The following is a 25,490-nucleotide window of genomic DNA, read 5'->3' on the forward strand; positions in this document are numbered from 1 at the left end:
TGGTGAGAACTGGGTCGTGAGATATGGATGCCCTGGAGAGGCCTACTTTCGGTTCTTTTTTGATTGTATGATTTACCACGGTTGCACATGGGGACGCAACATGGGGACGCACATGGGAAAGGAGGCCAACCAGGTTTCGGTTTTTCTTGTTGTACGGATTTCTTTACTATGAATGGCCACACATGGGGGGAGAGATGGAGAGGATCGGGGTTATCCCGAGGAATTATGTACTGAGTTGGTCTAGGGCCCATAGACGCGCAAGTTACCAGACTGCCGACGCATTCCCGTTCCCCGATGGTGATTTCCTGCTATCATCTCGTCGCAAGTGTTGTTCGTCTCTCTCGTTTCATCAGCTCCAGACGCAGATCTCGGGCTCACTTCTTGCTGTCAGAGGAGGTGTAGGTGTCTCCGCTGGGAGCAGTGTAGGTCGAGTCACCCTGGCCGTTGTTGTAGTAGGTACTGCCATTGGGGCTTGAGTAGTAGTACGATCCGTCGCTAGTTCAAGGTTAGTCAGTGTCTTGAGAATCAAGAGGGAGACGTACGAGTTAGAGTAGTGGTACGAGTTAGAATTAGTGGCACTACTGCCGTAGTCTCGGGCGCAGTAGTGGTTGCCCTGAGCCGGCATCAATATCTCGATCAAAATGGGACAAGACTGGGATGGACGTACTTGGCTGTTGGTGCCGGAGCTCTTGTAGGTGAAGTCGTCAGGCATGATGACTTGCTTTGCTGGTGATGAGCTGCGGTTGCTTAGATGGCTGAGATTGGTGAGTGTTTTGGAGGGTAGAAGATCTCTGTGAAGAAGAATGAGCAAAGATAGATGTAGCGAAGCAGGGGAAAAGAGCAGAGGGAAGGTCCAGGGGATGTCGTCCCTTAAGTAGCCATGACCCTGAGACGGTAGATCCCATCCCAGTGAGGGGAAGACAGGCCATATCAAGCGGTATCTTGCTCGGTAGCAGCAAAAAGCAAAGACAAGAATTCGCTAGATCCGGGCGGTTTGCGTTGCGTCATTGGTGCCATTTGCTATCCCCCGCGGTTTGGGCTTGACGCTATCGCCGGCCCCGCCTGGGATGGAATGGGAGGCTTGAGTTAGGTTCCAGGGACGAGCATGTGGTGCTTGGTCGGTCATTGCGTGCGTCTGAGGTGATGATTGTTACTTTTGGCTTGATGGGTGGATTTGTGAAGGTTTCATGATGATATAGATGGTGTTGGTTGTAAATACCTAGATGCAGATGCTGGTAGTGCCCATTGTTGTTGACAATAGGGTAGACAATTGAGCACTTCATACCGATGGACAGGGGCCATCAGATTAGCATTTGATAGCTCCATCTTGGGAAACATGTACTGGTGTTACTAGCCAGGTACCCCAGCTCAATCCACAAACCTGATTGTCATGATGGCATCTCTAGGGTAATCTTCAACCTCAACTTCATCAAGAACCAACACTTTCTGCATCGGAAATACCGTCCCGAAACATGCAAGCATACCTTTTCCGAAGCGTCCCCTGATCGCCAATCACCTCGTGTGGTTGCAGCAAATACCCGCACCCCAGCACGACATCATTGGAAGCATACCGTCATTGATGTCAATCCCGCTTACCAAGCTTTCCCACAGTGGGAAACTTTGACGTTGAAATGAAGTGATGAACGACCCTCAGTTGCACCGTTGATTAGAAATCGCAGAGTAGCAGAGTAACATGTGAAATGGTATAAATTGTATTGTCTCGCTCGTCTTTGGTTGGGCTCATGTTTCCAAGACAACACTCTTACCCCTCATCTATAGCGAGAAAGCCGCTCCCAGACATCAAACCGCAAGCATCAACCTCAAGATGGCGCCCAAGATCTTTCTGTAAGTGTTACCCCATTGATTCCAGAAATCAAGAATGTCCAACACAAGCTGACCTGCTCCCCAGAACCGGTGTCACTGGTATGGCGCAGAGAATCAATCATTACGTCTCGGTTGCTAACTGCTCCCACCACAGGCTTCATCGGAGGCGCTGCCTTTGCCAAGATTTACGAGAAGCACCCAGATTACGAATACAAACTCTTCATCCGTAACGAGGAGCGTGCAAAGGCTGTTTCTCAGAAGTATCCCGACGTCAAGTTCGTGTATGGCGACCTCAATAGCACCGATGTGATCGAGAAAGCGGCTGCTGAGGCCGACATTGTAATCCGTATGAACTACACACCTGTGACATCGAGGTCTACGACTAACATTGACTTCAGACACGGCAGAATCAGCAGACAGCGTCTCTGCTGCCGAGGCAATCGCAAAGGGCCTTGCCGCTGGCCATACAGCAGACAAGCCAGGATATTGGATCCATCTGTCAGGTACCGGTATCCTGACCTGGTACGACTTTGATAACAAGCGTTTTGGCGAGAGACCTCTCCCCGAGCAAAAGTACAACGATATCAACGATATCGACCGCCTCCTGACCCTACCAGAATCGGCCATCCACAGAGACGTCGACAAGATCGTCCAGGGTGCCAACTCAGACGCTGTCAAGGCCCTCATCATAGCACCTCCAACCATCTATGGAACAGGTGGCGGACCCGTCAACAAGCGCAGCATCCAGGTTCCAAACCTCGCCCATGCGAGTCTCCAGCTAGGCTACGCACCCGTCATCGGGGCGGGAAAGACGGAGTGGGACAATGTCAACATCAACGACCTCGCAGACCTGTTTAGCAAATTCGTCGACGCAACACAGGACCCATCCAAGCGGAGCAACCCCGAGATCTTTGGCCTCCATGCCTACTACTTCGCCCGGGGCGGCCAGCACGTGTGGGCCGACATCGCGGCGTGGATCGCCGAAGAGGCGAGGCGTCAGGGGTACGCCCCGGACCTCAAGACAAAGTCGGTGCCGCTCGAGGTTGTGTCCAAGCTCGGGCTGGTGTCGGCCGAGTCGTGGGGCGCCAATTCCAAGGGAGAGGCCGAGAGGGCCAAGAAGTATCTGGGGTGGGAGCCCAAGGGGGTGCCGCTCAAGGAGACTATTGCAGAGGCTGTGGCGCTGGAGGCAAAGAAGCTGGGCTTGACGGCCAAGTAAGGCGTTCTCTGACGAACAGTACCTATGGAGTCTACGGATAGGAACGTGGTCTCAAGGTTGCTGGTGTCTCCGGGCACGGCGTTTATAATACCTGTTTCATCGTCTTTGTCTCGTGAGATTCTAAAATTGCAGTGAAACCTCACTTTCCATCCACGAATAGCTTGATGGAATCTCTTCATCTTCGTCTTGTGAAATACCAAAATTGCAGTGAAGCAACGCGTTCCACTGTTTCAACATCCATGAATAGCTTCATGGAACCAACTCTTGAGTGGATTTAGGGAAATATGACTGCACTCTCCGATAGACACTGTCTGAATGATGAACCTGTATCACTGTTTGCTGTTCTCAAGCAGGTCTCGAGTCACCGAGTTGTCAGTCATGCCCTTCATTCGCCTTTGGCCCATATCTGTTCCGGGACCTCCCTCGGAAGCCTGTGGCGTCCGTTGACTCGTTGGACAAGTCATCTACGTAGAACATTCGAGTTCAACTGTCAGCAGCTTCATTAGTCTAGTGCCTAGAAGAACCCGATGTCAATGGTTATCTTGTGGCGGCACATCTGACAACTTGGCTGCAGCCGTTGACTCGGAGCGTCTCCTCAACCAATAACATTAGTCCAAAGCCCAACCAGCATGATTTTTTGCATACAACCTCTCAAGAGGCAACACAGCCTCCACGAGTCAGAAAGTCCGTTGCGTCGAACGTTGTGGTTGCGAGCGAGTAAGTTGACCATGGCTGGCTGCTCCTAGCCGCCCGCGGCTCCGAAAGCGGCAACTCGATTACACCCACACAGCCTGAGGAAGCGACTCGCTCGCTACTCGGCGTTGCCGTTTTAGCCTAGGTTGTACTGCAGCAAGTAGTGATTGCCATCCCGCATGTAGGGAGAGGGGAAGAAGAAAAAAAATTAGTTCGAGATGCGGCTAATCCGTTGGTCGCCACTGGGTGTATGTATGTCTCTGTTGAGGCGACTGGGAGTCTCAGGCGGAAGTGGGAGTGATTGCTGTCACGAGAAATGGGGGTTCAAAAGCACTAGCCACGCACAAGTACTTACACACAAAAAATAGAAGAAAATATACATAATCATGAACTTTTTTGCTCGTGATTCAGCGACCGCACAAGGCCTCGTAGAATAACCTGGTTGACAAGGATGCCCGCTTCTTGCCACAAAAACAAACCATGGCTTAGAATTGCCTCGTCTCTCATTTCTCAACCCAACCCCAACCACAAGCGCCCTTTGACAGAATCTTTCCGTTGCCCCAGGCGCCGCAAGCCGCAACGACGAGAAAAAAAAGAACTGGAGCCCTGAAAAACTCAGAACTCAGGCGAGGGGTCTATACCCTAATAGGCTTAGTAGAGGGGATCTCTGGCAGCCCAGCATAGCCCCACCCGGCAGAAAAAAAAGTTCACAAGCCAGGGCCCCTCCCGAATTTATTCTCAGCGCCCGCTCACAAAATCTGGTTGGGAGAATTTCTTTCTCGAAACCCCACGTTCTTCCTCTCTCCCTTCATCCTTCTTCCTTTCTTCACCAAAAGCCTTTCAGACTAGACAAAATGGCGGACGAAGTGTATGACGGTGCCATTGGCATTGATCTGGGTGAGTCTCTAATCTTCAGTATTGCTGCTACTGTTGCTGCTGCGACGTCGTCGTCGTGATTTGTGCGCTCGCGATGCCCTCCTTGGGCATCAAAGGGCAAAAATCACACACAGGCTCAACAAACACGGCGAACACGCAAAACTCTTCGAATATCGATGCTAACAACGATCCCTCACAGGTACCACCTACTCCTGCGTTGCTACGTACGAGGGTACCAATGTCGAGATCATCGCCAACGAGCAGGGTTCTTTCACCACCCCTTCTTTCGTTTCCTTCACCGAGAAGGAGCGTCTGATCGGTGAGGCCGCCAAGAACAACGCTGCCATGAACCCCCGCAACACTGTCTTCGATGCCAAGTGAGTTTTTGCTCTCGTTCGATCCCCGCGAAAAACACCCCTCTGACTGAAATTTTCCCTCAGGCGTCTGATTGGCCGTCGCTTCGACGACCCTACCGTCAAGAAGGACATCGAGTCTTGGCCCTTCAAGATCATCGATGACAACGGTGCCCCCAAGATCGAGGTCGAGTACCTCGGCGAGAAGAAGTCCTTCTCCGCCCAGGAGATCTCCTCCATGGTTCTCACCAAGGTAAGCCAGGCTGCCCCTCCATCAAATTTTCCCCGCCCCCGCACTAGCGACGCTCGAGCAAAAGGTCTGACCCCTCCAAATAGATGAAGGAGATTGCCGAGGTCAAGCTTGGCAAGAAGGTTGAGAAGGCCGTCATCACTGTCCCTGCCTACTTCAACGACAACCAGCGACAGGCCACCAAGGACGCCGGTTCCATCGCGGGTCTCAACGTCCTCCGTATCATCAACGAGCCTACTGCCGCCGCCATCGCCTATGGTCTTGGCTCCGGCAAGTCTGAGAAGGAGCGCAACGTTCTCATCTACGATCTCGGTGGTGGTACTTTCGATGTCTCCCTCCTCAACATCCAGGGTGGTGTCTTTACTGTCAAGGCCACCGCTGGTGACACCCACCTGGGTGGTCAGGACTTCGACACCAACCTCCTCGAGCACTGCAAGAAGGAGTTCAGCCGCAAGACCAAGAAGGACCTGTCCGGTGATGCCCGTGCTCTCCGACGTCTCCGAACTGCTTGCGAGCGTGCCAAGCGTACCCTCTCTTCCGGTGCCCAGGCCACCATTGAGATTGACTCTCTCTTCGATGGTGAGGACTTCACCATGTCCATCACCCGTGCCCGTTTCGAGGACCTTAACGCCAAGGCCTTCTCTGGCACCATCGAGCCCGTTGCCCAGGTTCTCAAGGATGCCGCTATCGAGAAGAGCGCTGTTGACGAGATCGTCCTGGTCGGTGGTTCCACCCGTATCCCCAAGATCCAGAAGCTTCTGTCCGACTTCTTCGATGGCAAGAAGCTTGAGAAGAGCATCAACCCCGATGAGGCTGTTGCCTACGGTGCCGCCGTCCAGGCCGGTATCCTCTCCGGAAAGGCCACCTCCGCCGAGACCGCCGACCTCCTCCTCCTGGATGTCGCCCCCCTGTCCCTTGGTGTCGCCATGGAGGGCAACATCTTTGCTCCTGTCGTTCCCCGAGGAACCTCAGTCCCCACTCTGAAGAAGCGAACCTTCACCACTGTCAGCGATGGTCAGCAGAGCGTTCAGTTCCCCGTCTACCAGGGTGAGCGTGTCAACTGCGAGGACAACACCTCCCTGGGTGAATTCACTCTTGCCCCTATCCCTCCCATGCGGGCTGGTGAGGCCGTGCTCGAGTGTGTCTTCGAGGTCGATGCCAACGGTATCCTTAAGGTGACTGCCACTGAGAAGACCTCTGGCCGCAGCGCCAACATCACCATTGCCAACTCTGTCGGCAAGCTCTCCACCGATGAGATTGAGAAGATGATCAGCGACGCCGAGGCCTTCAAGACCAACGACGACGCTTTCCAGAAGCGATTCGAGGCCAAGCAGCAGCTTGAGTCTTATATCAGCCGTGTCGAGGAGATTGTCTCCGATCCCACTCTGTCCCTCAAGCTCAAGCGAGGCCAGAAGGAGAAGATCGAGAACACCATCAGCGACGCTATGGCTGCTCTTGAGCTCGGCGACAGCTCTGCTGAGGACCTCAAGAAGCAGGAGCTCGCCCTCAAGCGCCTTGTCACCAAGGCCATGTCCTCCCGATAAATGCACAATACTGCTGAAAAGGATGGCAGCCGTGTAGAGGAACGGGTTATGGATGATGAGCAATGAGCCAGGCCACCCTCGACGCCTCACGAGGGCATAGGCTTACGACTGGCCGAGGAGGTTTTCCTTTGTCATTACGGTAATTGGACAAGGATATACCGAGGCATTTGAAAAGTTCTGCATGTTTGTGTTCATGGGTCGATGACAACGATGCCGCGCTCAGGCCTGGGCGGTCATGACATGAGAAGCTGCATGGGAAAAGCGAAGGCGGGTGCGGGCTCACTGGGCCGGGGCCCCCGATGAGTGGATGAAGGCCTGTGAATTTAAGCATAGACTCGGTAGAATGGAAAAATGGAATGATGCCTTTTTACCAACTTCATTTTTGTTTGCCTGATACTTGATATGACTTGTGCTGTATAATACTGGCCGTTGCCCATGTGAGATTTGATCCATGGTGTTGAACGAGCAAAATGCTGCTTAGTACCTCAGGCAGCACGCTGCCCCACAGTCTGCCCCACAACCCGCAACCTTAGTGACCCGTCGCTTCAACTCCAAGTATAAGCAGGGAGTGCATAGAAAATCAGGAGAATGAAAGACATGGCCAGGAGAACTAGAAAATCTAGGCAGCCAAAATGCAATTCTTCTCTCAAAAATGTGCTCCCTGCCAACTTCCTCTTCACTGCAACCTCATCAACAACAGAGGGGACGAAACAGCCTCCGAAACCACGCAAAAGAGAGCCTCAAGCCCTCTCTTCTTGAAGGCTTCTCGGCATATCGATATCGAAGCATCATCGGCATCATTTGCGCGCCCGTGCGCCCATTCCTGAGCGACTTTGGGCAGTCTTTACCGAATCGCCCCGGAGGTTCTCTTTTGCCCAGAAACCATCTGGTTTCTCGCCTTTGCACTCATAACACTTGCGCGCCCAAGCCCACCCTTAACTTCATTGTTTCTGTCTCTCCCATCTTCTACTTCTCTGTCTCTTTCCACCCTTACCGTCGTCTTTCTTGTTCCCGACAGGCATTGCTGGCAACGACACCACTGTGGCGACGCCACCACCTGATCAATCCTCCTATATTTCCTCGTACAACCGCATCCTTGCAATGAGGGAGCATCAAGCCGAGCAATTTGCTAAAATGAGCAAATGCTCGACAGCATGATTTATATATCTTATAGTACGATTATCTAAATTTAGGAGGATAATATGCTAAGTTCCTCCTAACTTATAATAGATTTATACTATTCTTATCCTTAGATACTTCTTATTTTATACTACAATTCATAGGTCCAAGATAACCCAAACACGTTCATACACACTTATAAATAATCACAGCGACCACAACGACCACAGCGACCATAGCGATCATAAAAAGTGTTACCTATAATGACTCTGACTTTGACCTCCAAATGGCGACCATGATCGGAACCACGACCGTGGCTTCGACATATAGCGAACACAACCTTGACAAATCGTCAACACCTGCTCCCTACCTAAACTCTAAAGAGAGTATAGCGGTCGGTCACAGTCACCAATGCAGTCAACAGTGTGGTCATCAAAGTGCCCGTGTATGTTTTCGGGTTCTTCTTAGTCGGGAGCCCAGTCAAAGCCGTTCAAGTGCCCAGGTCGACCGACTACCTCTAACTATAGGCGACTTCGTCGTCAGTTGGCCCTTCCAAAATATCCTCGACCTTTAGTGATATTGCAACGTCGTCAATTCATCTTTCAAGGTGATTCTGACCATCCGTATAGCATTAGGCCTTGATGGTCATAACCCGCGTTGTCTCCCCAGCAGGCCAGCCTGGATCATGTCTCAACTCGCGTCATTCAGTTTCCCTACTCTGATCCATCCTCTGCATTCACCCCATGACTCCGTACTTCCTCGGTCAGTTGCTAGATGATGTGAATGCCGTCTCAGACTTTGTGTCCGTCTGAGTCATGATGTCCTTGTAGTCGCGGCGAATCTTTTCGGGTTCCTTTTGAGTGTTAATAACAGTGAGGCCAAGCTTGTCCAGATGTCATCGACACTAATTGCAATCTGAGAGTTTTTGACTCCAGCTCCTCGTCAGAGTGCGCGCAGCTCGCCGTCCAATTTATGCGTCTCCTGTTCGGTGCGGTTGAGTTGCTCTTCAAACTGAAGGGAATCAAAATGTTCGTCGAACTCCTGAAGATGATACGGACTCAACTCGGAAAGTATCTGTCTATTCTCGTCGATTTCGTCTCTCAGCTCACTCTGCTTCGCGTCGCTCACTCTCTTCATGCCTCTGAGCATCATCTGCAGCTCTTCGGCCGGGATGTCGGGGTGACTCGGCTTCGAGCTCAGGATGCGGTCGAAGCATTTGCTGAGGCATACGTCCGGCTCCATCCATGTCGAGGGCGCCTGGCGCTGACGTTTTATCCACTTGGTGTAAGTCTGTTACTTGTTTCCATTGTGTCGCGATCCCGCCCGTCTACCGGACGCTAACTGTCAAGCTTGCGTAGGATAGAAAAAAAAATAATGAACAAGACAGATGCGGCCCGAAGTTGAGTTCTCTCAATGTCCACTACTACGATGGCCGTGGAGCTCTGTGAGCCCAGAGTAGGGACTTCTCGTGCATAACTCGCCCTTAGGTAACCCAACGTGGGGAGATGCTGGGGACCCCAACTTGTGTATTTGGCCCGCTTCTACCCAATCGGCGACTTGCATCTGACAACTACATGCTCGCCACATGGTTCAGATTGAACGGCATGCCTTCTTGAACCAGGATTGAAGTCAATACTAGGCTTCTTAATTCTCAAGTTTACCGATTGGCTCTTGGGCACGAGCATGTCAGCCGCCCTGTTCTTACGAAACTCACCCAAAGCAGAGACACAGGAATTGTAGTCATCGTCAACTCTGAACCGAGTCATCATGACAAGTACTGAGGCGAACAACCTCACCATCCTCGACCTTCCTGTCGACATTCTGAGCCTCATCCTCCAGCCTCTCGTTACGAGCGAGACGCCGATACAGCTCTGCCCATGCACACCATCGCCCATCAACCCAGTGTCGGTCCTTCTCTCGCACCCAGCACTGCACGCCATCGCGACACCGCTGCTGTATGCGAGCAATGAGTTCGTGCTGGACGTGACGGGTCCCCATGCGCAACACATCCGCAGGGAACTACTCAAGACACCCGGATCCGATGAGCGGCTCCCCGGCCGGGCGGTCCTGCTGTCGACCCCAGACGCGCTGCGCAGGGTGGCGAGAATGCAGGTGCGGATAGACCGGCTGAGGGGTTGGGTGGGGGCCGGAGTGGTACCACTGCTGGCAGAGCTGGCGGTTCAAGGAGGGCTGGACCACCTCACGGTGTGGGTGCGGACGCCCGGGGAGCGGAGGGCGCAAGTGCAGGTGGCCCCGAGGAGGAAGATGCCCGGGGAGGAGGGGACGGACCTGGACATGTTTGCCCGGCCACCGCTGGAGGGGCTACTGAGGGTATTGGCGGACCCGTACCTACTGTCTGCGCGGCTGTGGGTAGACGCGCGGCACGCAAAGGCATGGTGCCGGTTCCACGCCGGGGGATGCGGCGCCGCGGCGGAGGGTTGGACCGGAGGTGGAGCCCGGGAGCCGGCGGATGCAGTGGAGATTGACTGGCGGCAGGTTCTCCGGGTGGTGGACCCGGAGAGGAAGGATATCGCTGTGGCAGTCAAGACAGAACGAAGATGGTAAATGTCACTGCTCAAAGGTATTCTCGATGCACAAGTTTCAGCTGAAGCCGATCTTTTCTTGTTTCACTTTCTTGTGGTGTAAGGAGAGGCTGGCTGGAGCAGAAGTGTGTGTACGTGGCGGTTGAGGACCGGCAGCGGCCAGAGACGGCATATTGGAAAGAGGGTGTGGGAGGAGCATTGTAGTTACGGACTGCTGTTATTCAACATGGGAGAGTGGGAGAATGATAGTCTATCTGAGAGATGTGTTCACATGTAGCATGCAGAGACAATCCAAGCTTTACAGATAGGGTTGATGCGATTGGCAGCGATAGATCTGCTCCTATGCTGAACCGGTCCTTCTCGGCATCGATCTTCCAGCCGCATTCCATAGTGCACCAATCCTCCCTCATGTCTCTCCCTTACTCTCAAGCTTATTTGTCCCGAGACAACTCACCCTCGCATTCCATTGCGTATATCTCACACGTAGCCACACCCTCTGAAACTATGGTCCTACCTAGCAGCAGCGACGATCCAGAACTTGTCTCGTCCAGTCAAGACTCGCCTTGATATCCCCGAGGGTTGTCATCTCGGAACCCCGAGCCAACGCCGCCTCTCCGACCCTCCCGCCGTCAAGCCACAGCCTGGGTCATGGGCCGCAACAAGGCGATGACGTCTTTCACTCTGCCCCCAATTGACTTTCAGAGTTCCCCTTCTGTCCGAGATTGCGTCTCTCAGTGGTTGGATTTGCAGTGACATTCCAGTCCCCCGCAAAAATATCCAACGCCCAGGAAATCATCACCATCAGACTGAGAATGAAGAACCGCAATCTCCGTCCTTTCGGCGTCGTTATCTCCACGTTTCCCATCCTCTACTGCACGCCACCCCGTAAAGGCCAACAAGCAAAAAAACGGTCTTCCCCCTCCGCCTGGGGGAAATCAGAACCCCCATGTCCCGCTCCTCCCAGCCCACAATAAGCTCTGGTGGACAAAATAACACGGGCAGCCATAGAAAATCTGCAGGCCTTCATGCACGTCTCGGACGCCTCCCGAACTGCTACGTAAACTACCGACAGCGCGGAGCAACGAGGGAGCTTCGAGACCCCTACACACAGGCATGGGGGCAGATTGGCGCGCATGCTCTATACTCTATAGGTTCTCGCTCCAAAAGTGAGCACCCTTGCTCGAGAGATGCGACCTCACACACACTGACCGGCCTCCTCCGGTCTTTATGGCACGTTTTTAATCTTTGATGTCGCTTGCTCAGCTTTCACGTGGCCGGAATCAGAAAGAAGAAGAAAAGTAGTTCATCCTTTACGCCGGCAATGGGGTTGTGCAGTGAGATGCACTGCAACCCCCCCTTCACTGGGCAGGTTTCCCCGGCAGTCTCTTAAGGTGCCGCGAACTCATCGCAAGTTGATCAGGAGGATAGAAAAGAAGCCATGAAAAATGAAGAAGGATAGAAGAGGAAAGCGACGGCGCAACAAAGGCAAGCCAACAAGATTGGGGCTGGCGTGCTTTGATCTGCCTTCTTAGCACATGACGCTAAGAGCTCGCACCTTGACCTATGAGTCTCTAGTAGTTGAGTTGGTTGACAAGTTGTGCATTGTCACAATAACACCCGCCTATACCGCCATATTTCATCCGGGATAGGAGTGCCGTGCTCACAACTCTCTCCAGGCACACTCTTGTTCTCACACACATGCACGTTTGATAGACTTCATTTTTGCTTGTTTCGGAAAGGACTGGAATCATGATTTGCCGCTACCAAAAGCTATGCAAGATTATCCAATTGCCCAAGGGCGAAGGAAAGAAGGGGATAGAGACAATGAAGCCCTCCGCCATCAACCCCCCGCCCTGTAATTTTTCTTCTCCTCCTTCTCCTCCTCATCCTCTTGGCAATGAGTGTGAAGCTCAAGGTAGGAAAGAAAACAATAGAGATGCACAACAAAACCCCAAACCTCGCCCTCCTGATCAGCCTCTCAAGACTACACACTGTTTTTTGTTCATCTTCTCGAAAACAGGATCCAGACCAAAGCCGCCCACCTCAATCCTAATCCCGTTTCATATCATTCCGTTTCATTTCGTTTCGTTGGATTTTTTCCCTTCAGCCGAGCTGCAAGCTTCGTCGCTTACAGCCCACCCCCCACCATCTCAGATGGGGGGACTTTTTTTTCCATCACTTTTTTTTGGTAGTTTTTAGTTCAAAGTTGTTGATAGGCATAATGCTCTCTCGAGAGCACGAAGTCAAGACGTGGTGAATCGAAGAGATAAAAGAATCGCTGCGCTATCGTACTGGGTCGCCGGCCTGAAAACAAGGCCGCCTCTGAGGAGCCTGTCGAAGAAGCTCGTCACATGGCTTCGCCTTCAGTGGAGGATGACATCGTGGAAGTCGGCCTGGTGGTCATCGGCGTGCTCGCCGTAGTGGACGGGGCCGAGCTTGAGGATGCGGTAGCCGTTGGAGCTGCTGGAGCTCGAGGATCCGCTGGAAGATCGTCGAGGGGCAGCGGGCCTGGCGTGCGAGCGCGAGCTGGTGACGGGCTTCTTGGGGTACGAAGGAGAGGTGGCCGGGGCCAGCGAGAGGAAGTTGGACCGGGGAGCCGGGGTGAGGGGGAGGAACTTCTGAGGAGGAAGGCCGGACATTTTGAAAGGTGGTGTTGGTGAAGAAAGTTTAGAAAGATATAGAATTGTCTTGTTTGTTGTTGTGAGATGTAGCTGAGGTGGGCGAGACAGCTAGATCGTTGTTTTCCTGAGAAGGCAGAGAGAAGGCGAGGCCTGTTGTTTGGTTGAGGAAGAAGAAGAGAGGAGGGAAGCCCAAGATCGAGGGGAGGGACTCGTCCCTTTATGCTCCAGAGATTGTGTCCATGTTGTCCTATTGTTGGTGTTTGGGGGCGTCTCCGTTGTCCGTCTCATCCGCCTCTGCACTCCATCCGTAACCGCCATCCGCAACCCACATGATACCCCCGGCCGACGGTCCCCGCACCTCTGTCCGTAGCTCCAGACCCGGGAGAGCCTATCTCTCTATTATTGTACGTACCGTAGCTGCCTATCTCTGCTCTGGCGTAATGCGAAACTAGTCTGTCGCAGCTTGACGACATGTCCCGTCCCTCCCGTCCCTCCTCCGGCAAGTGGAAGAAGCTCTAGGCGGAGTTAAGCTGAGCTGTCTCTATCGATACTCCCTCCTCCTCGACTGCCCGCGTTCCAGCTCATTCGTCATGATCCAGCGCGTGACTGTAAATCAGGTTGTCGTCACAATCTTGGACAGCCCATCCCATCGCCACCTCGCCTGTCAGTCGAGTCTCCCCGGCTCATGCTCTCGGCCGTCACGATACCTTTTTGGCCTCCACTGTAATTCCGTGTTTCTCGGACGGAGCATGCCAGCTCCAGCTGCCATGACGGCGGACTTGGCCGCACCGGGTGCCCACCCGGTCCCCATTGCTCGCTTATTGGCCACCCCCGGTTTTTCACCACATGAAAAAAAAAGATGGGCAGGTCCGTAGGAGCGTACCGTACCTTCCTTCCCCTACTGCACCGCGTACGCTTGCCCACTCACACTCCAACACTTTGCAATCTCATCTCCGCCTGTCAAAGGCATCCACTACCAACCACCTACCGAGCCAGCCAGTCCAGCCCAGCCCAGTAACTCCGGAGGGAGGCTTGCTCATCGTCTCGTTTCTTCGCGGTAGCTTTCCACCGAGACCTGCTCCTCCTGCGCATCAATGCCGCTGCACGTGGGGGTTTGGAAGAGTACGGACCGGTCCATGCCTCCCTGATGCTCGCTCGCAGCTTTCTGTCGCTCATCTCGCAGCACGCAGCCGCCCCTGTCGACGCGTCGTGTCTCCCTTTGCCTCACCATCACCACCACCACCACCATCTTCAGCATCGTCAACCACGGCTTGGCCCTGTTCGAGAATCACGGGAATCTCCACTTGCGGCTCAACCCCAAGGTTACATGCCTGCCTCTTCCCGAGTCACCGTCCTTGCCCGACTCCATTGGGTCCCGGCTACAACAAGGGAATATCTCGGAAAGTCGACCAGACCAGCGAGTTTTGGACCTGGGGACTGTCAAAGCTCTGCAGATTGCGGGGAACTGCCGTCATTCGTCATTGCCTCCCTCCTCCCATCCGCTGTCGACAAATCTCGACTGTCAAATCAGTCTCTGCCAGGCACCGGGTCCTCTAGTTTCTTGGTCCTGTCTAGGCGCCCCTCTGCTCCCTTCCACCACCTCGCCTTGCATCTGCCATTCTAGCCTAGGCCAGCCTATCGTCGTCATTTCTCGCCCTCACTCGCAATCTCTTCTCCACTGCTGCCACGAGGCAAGCAAAGCAGCGTGCAGACCAGACACCGCGAGTAACCGGGACAGGCCTCTGTTTGAGTGGAGCGCTTCGCTTCGTCAAGCCCGCAACTGATGCATCCTACCGGCCTCCGGCTTGCCTCGACCTACACTGATTTCGCCTGTGACCGGCTTATCTCCCGGTGCACACACACTTGCAGCTTTTCGATCCCATTCTACCGACCGTGGCGCCAGGAAAAGGCCTGCGTGTCAGCTTTGCTTCTGTCTCAAGCCCTGCTGTACGCCTCCAGTCAACAACAAATCCATGCTCGATCAAATGCGTTGTGGCAAACTCGAGGGGCAGCAGAAGACACCAGACCGATCCAGAGTCTCAAGCCTGCCTCGTGCCCAGCATCATGCCACTCTTAAATCATTGTACTTCTTTTATCTCGTTTCTTTGTCCATAGCAAAAATTTTCGACCCTGCTTTTATGCATCGCACGCTTCCAACAAGCCACTCAAGCGGCCACCGGAGACTTCCTTCTGCCCGAGACGCTCAAATCTGCAGCTAGGTGGGCAGCGAGCAACAAGCCATCCATCGCGGCGTGTTGGTCTGTTGGTCAAGTTGATCATCGGGAAAAGGAGGGTAGAGGTTTTGATGGCACTTGATTAGATCCCGTTCTGATCCCGCTGCTCCCTCTCTCCATGCCCACCCATCCCCTTGACCTCTTTCCCCTCTTAGCCTGGAGACTAGGTCTCGAAGGCAAAGAGCCTCCTCATGATGCCCATCCGTTGTCATGGGACTGTCTTTTATCAATGCGAGCAGCTGACATTCATCAAGTTAGCCGGCACAAGTGTCCTTTCCTCTTTTCCTTTCTTTTTCTTACGCTTCTTCGCTCTTCGCTTTTCCACCACTCTTTCGTTCGTTATTGCTGCTGCCCTCATGACCCCTTAGGCCGCCGCTGACCAGCTCACTGTTCCTTGAGCCGAAAGCCTTCATCTCTCATCACGTGACCTAGGCTCGGCTAAAGAATGGTCTCCAGATCGAACCGTCCGCCGAATTACCTTCACCGAACCTTCACCGGTTTCGGCCAACTACCCGTACAGACCCTGGATGACTTCGCTGACCCTGGTCAAGCTGGGTCGCTTGCTTTCTCAGAACTACGCCCATGCCAAGATCGCGGAAGACCTTTCCACTCAACCACGGACCGACTTATACGGACTGACAGCCTCCAAGTGGCTCGCGAGCTGTCTCCGCTTCGGTCCGTAACCTTCCCTATCAACTCTAGGGAGCCCGGCTTGCCAGTCAACATCTCGGAGATTCTGTGGCGTAATCCAACCAATCCAGTAGGCAACGCATGGTTCCGGTTAGAGCCTGGCCGCACGAGAACCAGGCCATTGGCATGACGCTCGTGCTCTAGTTTCCAGAAACCAGGAAATTGCACAAACACCACTGCACAGTCAAGGAGAAGTCATCTTTTCGATATCCACAAGCTTATGCGAGGGAGCTAGCAAGAAGCGGTCGGCCACTTGACACCACGCTCCGCGTCAGCATGTTCAGTCGGAATCTCGAGCGACTCGTCTAGGCGGCACTCGACGCCCCCTCCGTTGCACCTTTGCAACCCAAAGTCTACCCTTTGCCATCGTTTGACGCCATGTCAAGTTGTGGGTTGTGACAAGGGGTTGAGCCATATGCGCCGTCCGACCAATGACGTGGACTCCTAAGCGCCGCCCTTGCAGCAACCAGTCGTTCAACCCCACTACCCCTGGCTAGACTCTAGGAGTTTGGCGTCCAACGTCACCTCTCGAAGCTCTGAATCAACGTCACTTGCCAGTCGTGAACGCGCAATCGCGCGCCCTTTTGCCGCGCTTTCGAGGGACAACTAGCGGCCACCGCGGGCTTTTCCCAGCAGCCCGGGCTACCTGGATTGAAAGAATGGGGCAAGTGATCTGATCAGAACAGGCCCGAGGCGGCCTGGAGGGCAGCTGTGCACTACCCAGTGGACCGTGCCGTCGAGGCGGGAGAAGGAAGGGCGGAGAAGCTGCTCGGGTCGGGATAACTCGTGCAAGAGAGAGTGACGGTGTGGGTGTCAATGAATCTAGTTGCTGCACTCTTGTCACTCTGATCACCAACAAGAGCTTGAGTTTGCGTCGAGGAGCACTAGCCCCGGGCAGCCAAGATGTTCCTGGCCAGAGACAAGTTCCGTGCATGCACTCTGGCCGCGGTGGTTCCGGCTCAAGCTCCCTCTCAAGCAACTTTCCCACTATGGTAAAGACACCAAGTCTTTGTTTCCGCTCTGCCCGCATGCATGAAGGACCCTCTTTGTCTCAATGTGGATAGAGTACCAACGCTTCGGGGCAGCCTTCAAGTTGTCAAGCAGGTTAGGAGTGTGATGAGAAGATTTGCGCATCATGGCGTCACCCTCTTATTCGGAACGAGAAATGACATCGTGGCGGACGATGGCGGCCAAGTCCGAGCCTTCTTGGTCTGGGCAAGGGTTGATACTGTACCTCCTGGCGTTGATTTCCTTGCTCTAAGGAATACTCTAGAACACCAAGAATTCTACGAGCTAGCCAGTCCTGTAGTAAGTATCTCAGAGATATCGGGACAGCCAAACCGAGACCAGGCACTTAGATCTTGAGCCTCCGATAGCTACCTATTGTGGAGATTGTATGAGGTTGACGTCAGCTAGTGCAGACGACAATGAATACTAGGACGGTTGGTCCCATCAGCGTCTTGCCCCATCATCTGTCAAGGGTGAGGGGACTAAGGACTGCCGACACGAAGAGTGCTCTGTTCCGCCTCGGCCCCTTCCCTTTCAGGTGTATATTAACGAGGAACAGCTAGTAAACTGCACTACTGGGGCCACTCTGCATGTAACCTGTTGGGTCCCCTATCGTGAACTCATGAGGGAGTTTGTTGGACGATCCCAGAGAAACCCGCAACTCGTATCGCAGTGAACCGAAACGTCAAAGTTGGAAGGTGACAAGCAGAAAGCTGGGGCGGATGCGGCAACAATCACTTGACTGATACGCCATGTGCCAGGGTCCCCCCGAATGGGTCTTGGAAGACAGACGCAGACGCATGATAAAGGTTGCGTAGGGCCGCTAGTTCGGGCCGCAGCCGACTTCAAGAGGATACATACATGGTGTGTTGAAGTGATTACAAGAGGGCCGAAGTTTCTCGACTTTCTTCTCAGTCTTTGGGGGCTGGATTAGCACAATGCCGGCGGCGGAAGGACTTTTGGGTCGCATAAGGGCCGCATGAGGCTTTCCGACGGGAAGATCCTAGGGCCGCAGATGAAGAGACCAGAAGAAAAAGGACCAACATGCTCGGACGAGCGTCGCTTTTGTGCCCTGGGGTTTGGCGTCTTGGAGCAGCGAGCGGTCAAAGTGCCCGTAAAGGACCAAGGCTGTGTGTGCAGTGCTGTAGTCCATAGGAAAAGATCGGAGCGAGAACCATGCCAAGGCCCCAAGAGATGGTGATATGAGTCTTGTTGCATGCCGATCCATCCATCCAATGCGTTGTCCACTCACTTCCAAGCTCAGGGGGAGCTTATCCGCGACGCATAGTGCCGAGCAAAGAGGCGCAAGACATGAGAGATATTCCAGCGACCAACCCAACCCAACCCAACTGGAGGAGGTCGAAGAGCAGGGGTCAGCAGCCGCAGCCGCAGCGGAGATGAATGAGAGCATCGTGTGTAAGTAGGCGTCCGAGATCCGTACAGTACCTACAGTGCAAGTACAATACAGTTAGTTAGCTCTTGTACAAGTGGAGTGAGCCGAGGTTGTCGACTCTCAACGGCGTAGAAGCCAACTTGTCGAGTCATCCATTGCCAGAGCCTGGGAAGAGGGAGTGCTGTGATGGCGTTTCAGGCGCGTCGCTTGAGGTGAGGTGTGAAAAGAGGTGCAGAATCGTACAGCCGCGCGCCATCACACACCACCACACCCAACCCCAACCCCAGGAAACCTAGGGCAGGCAGGGCAGGGCAAGTACAGTAGCAAATCGGCCCCCACCGCAATCCATGGCGATGGCAATGACCAGGGCATAGAGGTGCGGCCGCCGTTGGGCACTGTGTCTAACGCGCGGGTGAGCAGAACCAACACAGTGTGATCATGGCTGCATGGTACGGCTGAATGGCCTCCAAGCTGCAACCTTCAAGCGCCCCATGACAGGGGTGGTGCCTGCCTCATCCAGTCTAAGCCCCAATCATGGCTCTGGAGTACTTTCGGGGGAAGGAACAGGAACTCCTGTAGCTGTAGCTGGAGTAGCTGGACCTGCCTTAGCACGTAGAGAAGGATGTACTACGTAGTAGACAAGCCAGGTCAGCACTGTAAGGAAGGAGCCCGGATACTGCAAGGTACCTTCCCAGATACTCGATTTCCTGCTGTTACAGGGAGCCAGAGGTACCTGCCTGTCATCCTAAACCCTTCAACACCTGGACCTGACATCAACTTCGCCCACCACCACTACATCAACGTCGACGACATATACTTTTCCACTTTGGCCCATCCCATGACACAACAAAGAAGTGGACTCGCTCGCAAGAATGAGGCGGTGGATGGGCACCCGAGACACTGCGGCCCGGTCGGTTCCTCCTCGCATGGACCTCTCCCTCTGTCTTCTTTGTCCTCGACCCTTCCTGCCATGATACCTGGACGCACAGTCGCACACACACTCACACTCGCACACACGCACCCACATAGCTCGCAGATCCAGGATCCCGAGTAGGCAAGCCGGCAAATAGTCTCTGGCCAGGGCATGGGCATGGCATCATATGGCACAGCACGGAACAGCGCAGCAGACCGCAGCAAGCACAACACATAGCACAACACCTCGGCCAAAGTCGAGTACATACCTACCTACAGTACCTTCGGCAGGGCCAAGCTCAGCCATGTGTGACAGGCCTCGGCCGCCATGCGTCTAGACATGCAGTAACGCCGTGATGCTATCCCGGACTAGACGCTGCCCGTTTCCGCGTGCACGACCAAGAAGCAACGGGCAGCAAGGGACGCATGCGCGAGCGGAGAAGAAGAGGAGGATAATCAAACGGCCAGAGAACAAGGACCAACTCGGATTGTGCCGCCGGCAGTGCGTGCGCGGCTGGCTGGAGCGATCCTCTTCGTGTTCGATGCAGACGCTGCCGATATCAGGCGCAACCGACACACCCTTCTCCTGATGCCTCGAGGTGGCCGTTGTTGGCTTGTCGTGGACATGTTCACGGTGTGCTCTCGGCGGCCCGCGCGCATGAGTTGGGCCCGTGTACGTACCCACATGGATATCGCCCCGAACAAGCCGCCCTGGCGCAGTGAAGGCCAGAACGCAAGGCCCGGTTCCTCATCCGCCGCGTCAATTAGATGAACAACGACCCCGTCGCAGTGAGACAGTCCCTTCTACACGCGCGTATACGCACACATGCATGTACACCATGACAGCGAGGTACAATTCTCAGGTACTACATACGGCCCAAGGCCAACAACACCAACGGCTATGGCTGATGACCAAGGCTCAGGGGGCCAACGCCAATCCCGCAGCTCTCTTTGTTCCTGTGCCTGATCCTTTGATTCATCGCCGCTAAACGGCCCTATGCCTCGTGGCTAATCTACAAGGGGCTTAACCATCTCACCTCGCGGATCATGTGCAACATCCGCTAGCTCCACAGGGCGTCTAACGCTCCAAGCCCAGCAAGCCAAGGGACAAGGAAGAATGGCGGCAGCGGACCCTGCCAACACACGCTTGCGCAAAAGAAGTTTTTTCCCCCTCGAGATGTGCCGAAGAACAAATCGGGGGACGGCCAAGGAACGTTGGGGGAGCATCCGGGGGGCCCGCATTCATCAAACTGGGCGAGTGCTGTGGCGTCATGACACATGCTGTACAACCCATGCCTCCGTTGAAGTCTTGGTTGGCCAACTTGGTTTCGACAGCGGGAGAGGCGAAGGGGGGGAAGGGTGTGAAGGAAGGCTGTCATGGCCATGTGGCAGTCGAAACAAGACACGGCAGAGAGCAAGTCTACTTGATGACGGTTGATGACGCTGGACAGCATTATGGCAGGGGAAAAGCTTCACCCTGATCATCTCGAGCTAAACTCGAGTACGAACGAGAAGACCAACTGCTCATGATATTGTGGGGGTGTACATTGACAGAGCTTGGGCTTGTGGTGCATCATCCGAACAATGTGTCGTAGGTACCGCGGCAGCATCCGACACCAGGCCTCGTCTATCGATCGAACCAGACACTGGCATGGAGCCAACGTTGGCTCATATCTCCGACGCAAGAGGCACAATGTACAAAACCAACTGCTGAGCAATCCAAACGGACGCACCGGTCGAGTCGACAGAGATACGGGGCAGATCATGGCTCCGTCCCGTGCCGCGCCTCCGATGAACCCTTGTATGCCAATGGCTGTCACCAACTCGAATTACTGTGGCTGACCTAACTTGTGGTCAATGAAGCATGCACAGGGCGGTCATTGACCCATTTACAGATGCTCAAATTCTGGACAATGGTGTCAGGTGCTGGGTCTGGGCCCCGCGCAAGCAGCAGTAGAGGCATAGGCATCACCATCACCATCCCCCGAGGCTTGCGCAAAGCACATCGCCATGGCTCGTCCCATGGGCCGCGGCCATGATGTGGGCTGGAATCTCGAGAGGATGCATGATGGTGGTCCCCCCTCCCCTCGATGCAGAAGAACATGTCTGTGGATGCACGATGCCCCATCACACAAAGGGCCCCCATCCATCCACATCTGAACCCAACTGTCTCTCCGTCTGTCTGTCAAGCCGCACACGGCGTGGGATTACCATAACCGCAAGACCCCGGCCCAGCCGCGATGCAGTTGGTTTCTCTCCGCAAGTGGTTGTGGACTGATGTGCCTTGACGTAAGTCGACTCTCGGGCAGGACCTGCCAACATGGTGTTGCGGCGTGCAGGCGACCTAATCTGGAGCTCGGAGGCTATATCTCCTCTCTGGAACTTGGGGCTGTCCCCTCCCTGGACCTCCCTGGGCCTCCCCTCGTCTCTTTTTTCGCGTCTCTTTGCGGGGACGGACGGCCGAGAAGGAAGAGGAGCAACTAACAACACACTGCCGCCAACACGCACGCCCCCCCTCGCAAGGCTCACGCCCCTAGCCAGCCAACCTTGCCCTCCCTTGACCAACTAAGGTAGCTGGGTAGCTAACCAACCCTCCTATCTAACCAACCCAGCTCCCGGTCTCTGGACGTCGGGGAAGTGCAAACACGACCAACAACCTCGATTCCTTGCTTGGTGGCCGTTGCGAGGGTTATTTCGACTTTGACGTCGCGGCATCTCCAAGGCCTGCCTGTGCCCATAGTGCCATGGACAGCAAACATCCTCGCTCTCTCACAGCCGTTTCCAGTCTCTCGGGATCGTATCACCAGCTATATAAGGACCGACGACATTGTCCCTCTTGTCAATAATCACCACGACTCAACTCGGCAGCGTCTCTCACAATCACACACACATACACACACTTGTTCAGCTCATCACGGAGCAACACCAGCCTTTAAAACATCTCTTGATCCCTCTTCTTGTTGGTCAAACCCCAACCAAGCCAAGTCATCCTCCCGCAGTGCTATACCTGGGCTAGCCATCCATACCTACCTCCCACCACCTACCCAAAGGCAACCAGCCTATTCTTTCCCCACGGCACACAAAGCCTTTCCCGTCGGGACGAGTGCAACCAAACTCACTCACACAAACTTTTCGGATAACGGCTAGGAGCAGCCTGTCATCTGTCAAGGACGACTTTGGCTGTAGAACTGAAGCGCACCTCGCAAAAGGCAGGTATATATATCTGGAGCTTTGAAGACCATCTGAGGCCCTCTCCTCATTCAGAATCAACACGCTCGTTGTGATTCAAGACTCGGAGACTCTGATTTGATCCTTGATTGCCTTGCTTGAGCCTGCTTCTGCCACCAAGGACTACCCACCATGTGCTACTGGAAGACGACTCAGCTCTGGACTCTGTGTGGCTGCACAGTTTCGAGCCTTGACCCTCAGCCCGGCACCAACTGCCAGTGCAAGAGCAACATTACGGACCAGGGGACTCAGAAGTGGGTGGGCTACTGCATGCGTCCTCAGTGCCCAAACCCTCCTCAGACGACCTAGTAGGTTGGTGCTCAAATTTCCCCCTCTGCAGACACTGCTGAGGTGACGGTTGAGCTGACGAGCCACGGACGGCAGCGACCCGCGGCATCCCCGAAGGAAGGGCGAGAAGCTCTGAACGGAGCAGCACTGGCACGCGACAGCGATGATGGTGGTGCTCTACAAGCTTCTATGCCTCCCTCGGGCTGGACGGACCCTTCACGGGGCCCAGGAGCTTTTGTTTCTTTACACGTTGGAACCCTAGAAGGATTGTTGTATCCCCGGAGTTGTTTGGCGACAAACTAGGGCTCCCAGAACAACGACTCGCAAGAGAAGACAAGACAGACGGACAGACAGACAGGCATGACAGTCATTTCCGGAGTCTCGAAGCACTCACTCAGCATCAGCGTCGGGTCATTTCACGTCTCCCTCTCATCTTCCCCCCTCGTTTTCAGGTCATTGTTCTCTTTTTTGCTGCTTCCTTATTCACACTTCTTTTCTTTGACCAGTTTTGCTTCGCATCCTTGCGCGGTGCCTCGGACAAGCCTGGATTGGATGGACCCTATCGAGCAATTACAGTGTGTGTTGGTGGTTTTGGGGTCGGGTGGAGTGGGTGGTATTGGATCTTGGGGGTGTGCAGCTAGGGACTGGGATCCCTGGTGCTTGGTGTACCTACACGACTGGAGGGTTTCCTTCTTTTTGTCTTTTCTTTTTTTTTTTTTTTTTTTTTTCCTATCTCCTTTTTATTCTCTCTCGTCCCCTTGGAGGATGTTTTCTCTTTTTCTCTCCTCTCACATTTACATTATGTTACACGTTTCTCAAGACATCTATGATCAACACTCAGCTCAACCCTGGTGCACCATTACCATTGCTCGCCTCGATAGGTCCCCTGTCTATTGAGGCTTGCTGTGAAGTCGCTTTAGCCCTGAACAAGGCCCACTCTCAATGGAAGCTTGGCCGCATCTGCGACCCGCCACGCCACGGCCATGGTCACGGCCCTGCCAGGCCTAACTCACGAGTTCACAACCAACAGCCACGGCCAACGCATCAACGCTCCAGAACATGTTTCACTTTTTTTTTCTGCTCTGTGTGTTCTCCCCTCTGGCCTTGTTCACAGCCTCACGTCTCGTCTCGAATAGAGTGTGAGGCCAGTCAGGGGGGCCAAATGCGCCTTATAGGCGTTTTTTTCATCTGATGCCTTGCCTTGGACCAGGAACAGAACCGATTGATGTCACTGCCGCGATGAGAGCCGCCCCTCGGTAATCCCACCCAACCCATCCCATCCCATCATGGCCCATGCTTGTTGAGCGGGTCTCATTGATTGACGGTTGGCATCCGAATGCACCGCATAGTACTTCCTGTATGTAAGTCCACCGGTGTCCACGAGCGAACGAACACCGCCAACCAACATGGTTGGTCTTGCATCAGCGACCAGTTCTGCAGCCGGGCCGACAAGACTTTTTTTTCACTCAGCTGCTCTTTGGACACGAGGCACATGGGAAAGGGGGAGAAAGAGGTAAAAGGTTGAAAGACAGACAGACACATGCAGCAGCTCAAAAGATTGACAAGATGCCCCGGTTCGCACCCAGGCTTAAGCGCCGACACCCACACATGGACCGCGTCTTTTTTTTCACTTGACCTCTAGTCTTTGATTCTAATGCGAGCGAGTTCAGTCAACCTCATTCAGGGATGAGACGGGTTCAAAGATCGGTGTAAAATGGGACCATGGCACCCATTGGCACACACCCGCGCTCAGCGCTCTTGTCGATCGGTGAGCGAACAAGACCATTTTCCCACCGCACGCACAGGGCAGGGCAGATCAGGGCCGGACAAGAGCCCAAGGCGAGCACGGGCATCTCCTTCAAGCGACTGTTGGCCTCTGCTCTCGTGCTCCTGGTCGATGGTGTTGGTGGAGAGTGGGCGCCACGCATCGGTGCACGCAGACGGTCGGAATCATGTGATGAAGAGAGGTCAGATTGGGGGCCAGGATGAGGGTTTCACCAGACTGACTTGTTGACTGAGTCTTTGTCCTTGTGATGGATGACGGATGGGCAGGATCGTCACTCCTTTCCTCCTACTCCTACTCGAGATGTCGGGGATAGTTGCTGCTCCTCAGTGCTTCTCGCTTGGCATGCGTTTTTTTGCACAGCCGAGCTGGCTGTGGAAACAAACACGAGATAGACTCTGGGAGGAGGAGTTTTTGAAACTGACACAGCCTCTTCAGCCTCATTGCAGCGGTTTTATCCTCGATCCTCCTCAGATCCTCATGATATCATAACCTTTTCAGCCCTAACACGCGATGGGTGGTTCCTTTTGTTTTTGCTATTCTTGGGAGCTGAAAGACGAAACCTGTTTTTTGTCTTGTTGTATCTCTTCTTCTTGTCCCTCTATCAATTGTACGCCCCGAAGAAGCCGCTGTCCCACAAAAACGACTTAGAAAACTCTCCGCCCCCGCCCCCAAATGCACACTCCCGTCCAACGAATGGATGTCGTGATAGCCTCTGCCTGCCCTCACTCACAGCCCTAGGTACAATGCAATGTACAGCACTCCCTACTCCTCCTCCGGGCTCCTCCTCGGGCTTCTCTCCCCTCCCCGCATCTCGCCTAAATGCCGTGTCTTTTTACGGGCCCGTGCGGCCGATCGGCCCATGATTCCCATCTGTATCTATACCCGACTTGTCTTTTTTACCCTTTTCTTTGT

General features: G+C 54.2%; 5 protein-coding genes across 5 annotated transcripts; 3 read left to right on the forward strand and 2 right to left on the reverse strand.

Annotated features, from left to right (window-relative positions):
• Positions 1-374: 374 nt before the first annotated feature.
• Positions 375-712, reverse strand: LRP88_08725 (uncharacterized protein; the record flags this gene model as incomplete). Its single annotated transcript, XM_083245226.1, has 3 exons — positions 375-495; positions 543-613; positions 668-712. 3 exons carry the CDS (start codon positions 710-712, stop codon positions 375-377), a joined length of 237 nt encoding a protein of 78 aa, XP_083099720.1.
• Positions 713-1,825: 1,113 nt separating this feature from the next.
• LRP88_08726 (NAD-dependent epimerase/dehydratase family protein) lies at positions 1,826-3,040 on the forward strand (the record flags this gene model as incomplete). The annotated part of the gene is made up of 4 exons (XM_083245227.1): positions 1,826-1,845; positions 1,910-1,923; positions 1,979-2,170; positions 2,223-3,040. 4 exons carry the CDS (start codon positions 1,826-1,828, stop codon positions 3,038-3,040), a joined length of 1,044 nt encoding a protein of 347 aa, XP_083099721.1.
• A 1,547-nt stretch (positions 3,041-4,587) lies between these two features.
• On the forward strand, positions 4,588-6,756 carry LRP88_08727 (heat shock protein 70 family; the record flags this gene model as incomplete). Its single annotated transcript, XM_083245228.1, has 4 exons — positions 4,588-4,630; positions 4,809-4,986; positions 5,050-5,215; positions 5,299-6,756. 4 exons carry the CDS (start codon positions 4,588-4,590, stop codon positions 6,754-6,756), a joined length of 1,845 nt encoding a protein of 614 aa, XP_083099722.1.
• Positions 6,757-9,642: 2,886 nt separating this feature from the next.
• Positions 9,643-10,440, forward strand: LRP88_08728 (uncharacterized protein; the record flags this gene model as incomplete). Its single annotated transcript, XM_083245229.1, has 1 exon — positions 9,643-10,440. One exon carries the CDS (start codon positions 9,643-9,645, stop codon positions 10,438-10,440), a length of 798 nt encoding a protein of 265 aa, XP_083099723.1.
• Positions 10,441-12,781: 2,341 nt separating this feature from the next.
• Positions 12,782-13,057, reverse strand: LRP88_08729 (uncharacterized protein; the record flags this gene model as incomplete). Its single annotated transcript, XM_083245230.1, has 1 exon — positions 12,782-13,057. The coding sequence occupies one exon, from the start codon at positions 13,055-13,057 to the stop codon at positions 12,782-12,784; it is 276 nt and encodes a 91-aa protein (XP_083099724.1).
• Between the last annotated feature and the right edge of the window lie 12,433 nt (positions 13,058-25,490).

The sequence above is a fragment of the Fusarium phalaenopsidis genome, assembly GCF_050370095.1.
Source record: "Fusarium phalaenopsidis strain FUZ10S chromosome Unknown contig_32302, whole genome shotgun sequence".
In the NCBI taxonomy this organism is placed as follows: Eukaryota; Fungi; Ascomycota; class Sordariomycetes; order Hypocreales; family Nectriaceae; genus Fusarium; species Fusarium phalaenopsidis.